General features: G+C 46.6%; 1 protein-coding gene across 1 annotated transcript; it reads left to right on the top strand.

Annotated features, from left to right (window-relative positions):
* The first annotated feature begins 710 nt into the window (after window positions 1-710).
* BLCAP (BLCAP apoptosis inducing factor) lies at window positions 711-1,248 on the top strand. Its single transcript, XM_035122156.3, has one exon. The coding sequence runs from the start codon at window positions 844-846 to the stop codon at window positions 1,105-1,107; it is 264 nt and encodes an 87-aa protein (XP_034978047.1). The 5' UTR covers window positions 711-843; the 3' UTR covers window positions 1,108-1,248.
* The last annotated feature ends 732 nt before the right edge of the window (window positions 1,249-1,980 follow it).

Genomic DNA, 1,980 nt, shown 5'->3' with positions numbered 1-1,980 from the left:
ATCTTTTCATGTTCCAACTTTATTGCAGTGTCTGTGTGAGCAAGGGAGAGAGAGGAGTGTGTGTGAATGAATTCAGTTGTTGTGTGTGTTCAGATGCTGTGTTCTCAAGTACTGACAACATTGTAGAATGAAATTGACCTTGGTTGCATAATGGTTTTCAAACTACATAGAGGAACACCTGTGACAATCACCTGTACATGGGATAGAAGAAGGCCACAAGTGATTTGTGCATCTTCTGTCTCTTCCCACATAGGCTACAAGAAGGAACCAATAGAGCAGGGGTAGGCAACCTAAGGCCCGGGGGCTGGATACGGCCCATTCGCCTTCTCAATCCGGCCTGCAGACGGTCCGGGAATCAGTGTGTTTTACATGAGTAGAATGTGTGCTTTTATTTAAAATGCATCTGTGGGTTATTTGTGGGGCATAGGAATTCATTCATTTTTTTCCTTCAAAATATAGTCTGGCCCACCACATGGTCTGAGGGACTGAAAAAGGTTGCTGACCCCTGCACTAGAGCTTGGGATGGCATGGACCTAGGGGAGTGGCAGCTGGGGGAATGAGGATTTGGGATTTGGAGTGTGAAAACTACAGTAGGGTTTGGGGAACTGGGTTGGATTACTACACAATGCAAATTTAAAACACCTGGAAAATCCAACTTGCTGACTTGTCCCTTCTTTTTTTTCCTCCCCCCCCCCAACCTTTCTGTTAAGACTTGCTCATATATCACCACACATTTTTATGAAGTCACATCTGATTCTGGAAGAGTTGAATGCACAGAGGAGACGTTTTACACTGCCGTTTTGGATTGCTGCCATCACTGTGACGCCCTGATCGCTAGACACCATGTACTGCCTCCAGTGGTTACTGCCTGTTCTCCTCATCCCAAAGCCCCTCAACCCAGCCTTGTGGTTCAGTCACTCAGTGTTCATGGGCTTCTACCTACTGAGCTTTCTGTTGGAGCGGAAACCTTGCACAATCTGTGCCTTGGTCTTCTTGGCCGCCTTGTTCCTCATCTGCTACAGTTGCTGGGGGAATTGTTTCTTGTATCACTGCTCTGGCTCCCAGCTGCCGGACTCTGCTCATGATCCCAATGTGGTTGGCACCTAAAACCCTCCACCTGGTTGCAAGCTCCTTATTTCTTTTTCCTTTAAAAGGACGGTTTTATGGGAAGGAGGGGTTCTAAGGCATGTGATTAGAGTACAAGCAACCTGTTTGTATGTCTGGATTAAAGTGTTTCATTCATGATCACCTGCCCTTCCACCTGCCTGTAAAATTTTACAAAAGCTGTTTATGGTGATAACGTTGTCCTGGGGTTGAAACAGAGCAGTTGGTGGGTGGCCTTTTCCCACCCCATTTTTCCTGCCCTGTATTACCTGCGTTTGGTCCTTCTGTTTCCGACTTGGTGGTGAAGAGACGTTTTGCGTGTTGCCTGATGCCGGAGTGGTCTTGCCTAGTTGAGGATGCAGCCATCAGTACTCTGGAACATGTGTCATCTGATCCTGTTGAAACTGGAAAGCCTCTCCATTTTGCTTTTGATAAAGAGCTAGTGTTCCTCGGTCCGAACATCCGGGGAGGGGGGGATTTGCAAATGGCTAATAAAGTTTAAAAGCTGTTGGAGCCAGGAGGCTGCTGATTCATCACAGCAGGCCAAACTGGAATGTGTGCACTGCCTGAGTCCTTTCCAAAATACTTATCTGCATAGATCATAGCTCAAAAATCCCAGAGTTGTCATGATGCCACTTTTACTACACAGGCACTGGAGCCTGTCTCACCACCCCACCCAGCCAAATATCAACAGTTTACCAGTGGTCTTGAATTGGAAAAGAAGCATGCTCCGTTGTAATGTTATGGGATCCCTCTTAATATTTTTGCTGTTGACTTTTAAGCTCTCAGTGTTTCTAACCTGAAAAGGCGAACGGCAAGTGCAAGTAGAGAAGCTTGTATGTGCTAAGCCTGACATGAGAGGTATGGGCTGCCTCT

This window comes from Zootoca vivipara, chromosome 7 (genome assembly GCF_965207765.1).
Source record: "Zootoca vivipara chromosome 7, rZooViv2.hap1.1, whole genome shotgun sequence".
Lineage (NCBI taxonomy): Eukaryota > Metazoa > Chordata > Lepidosauria > Squamata > Lacertidae > Zootoca > Zootoca vivipara.
This window is presented reverse-complemented; position numbering and strand designations above follow the sequence as displayed.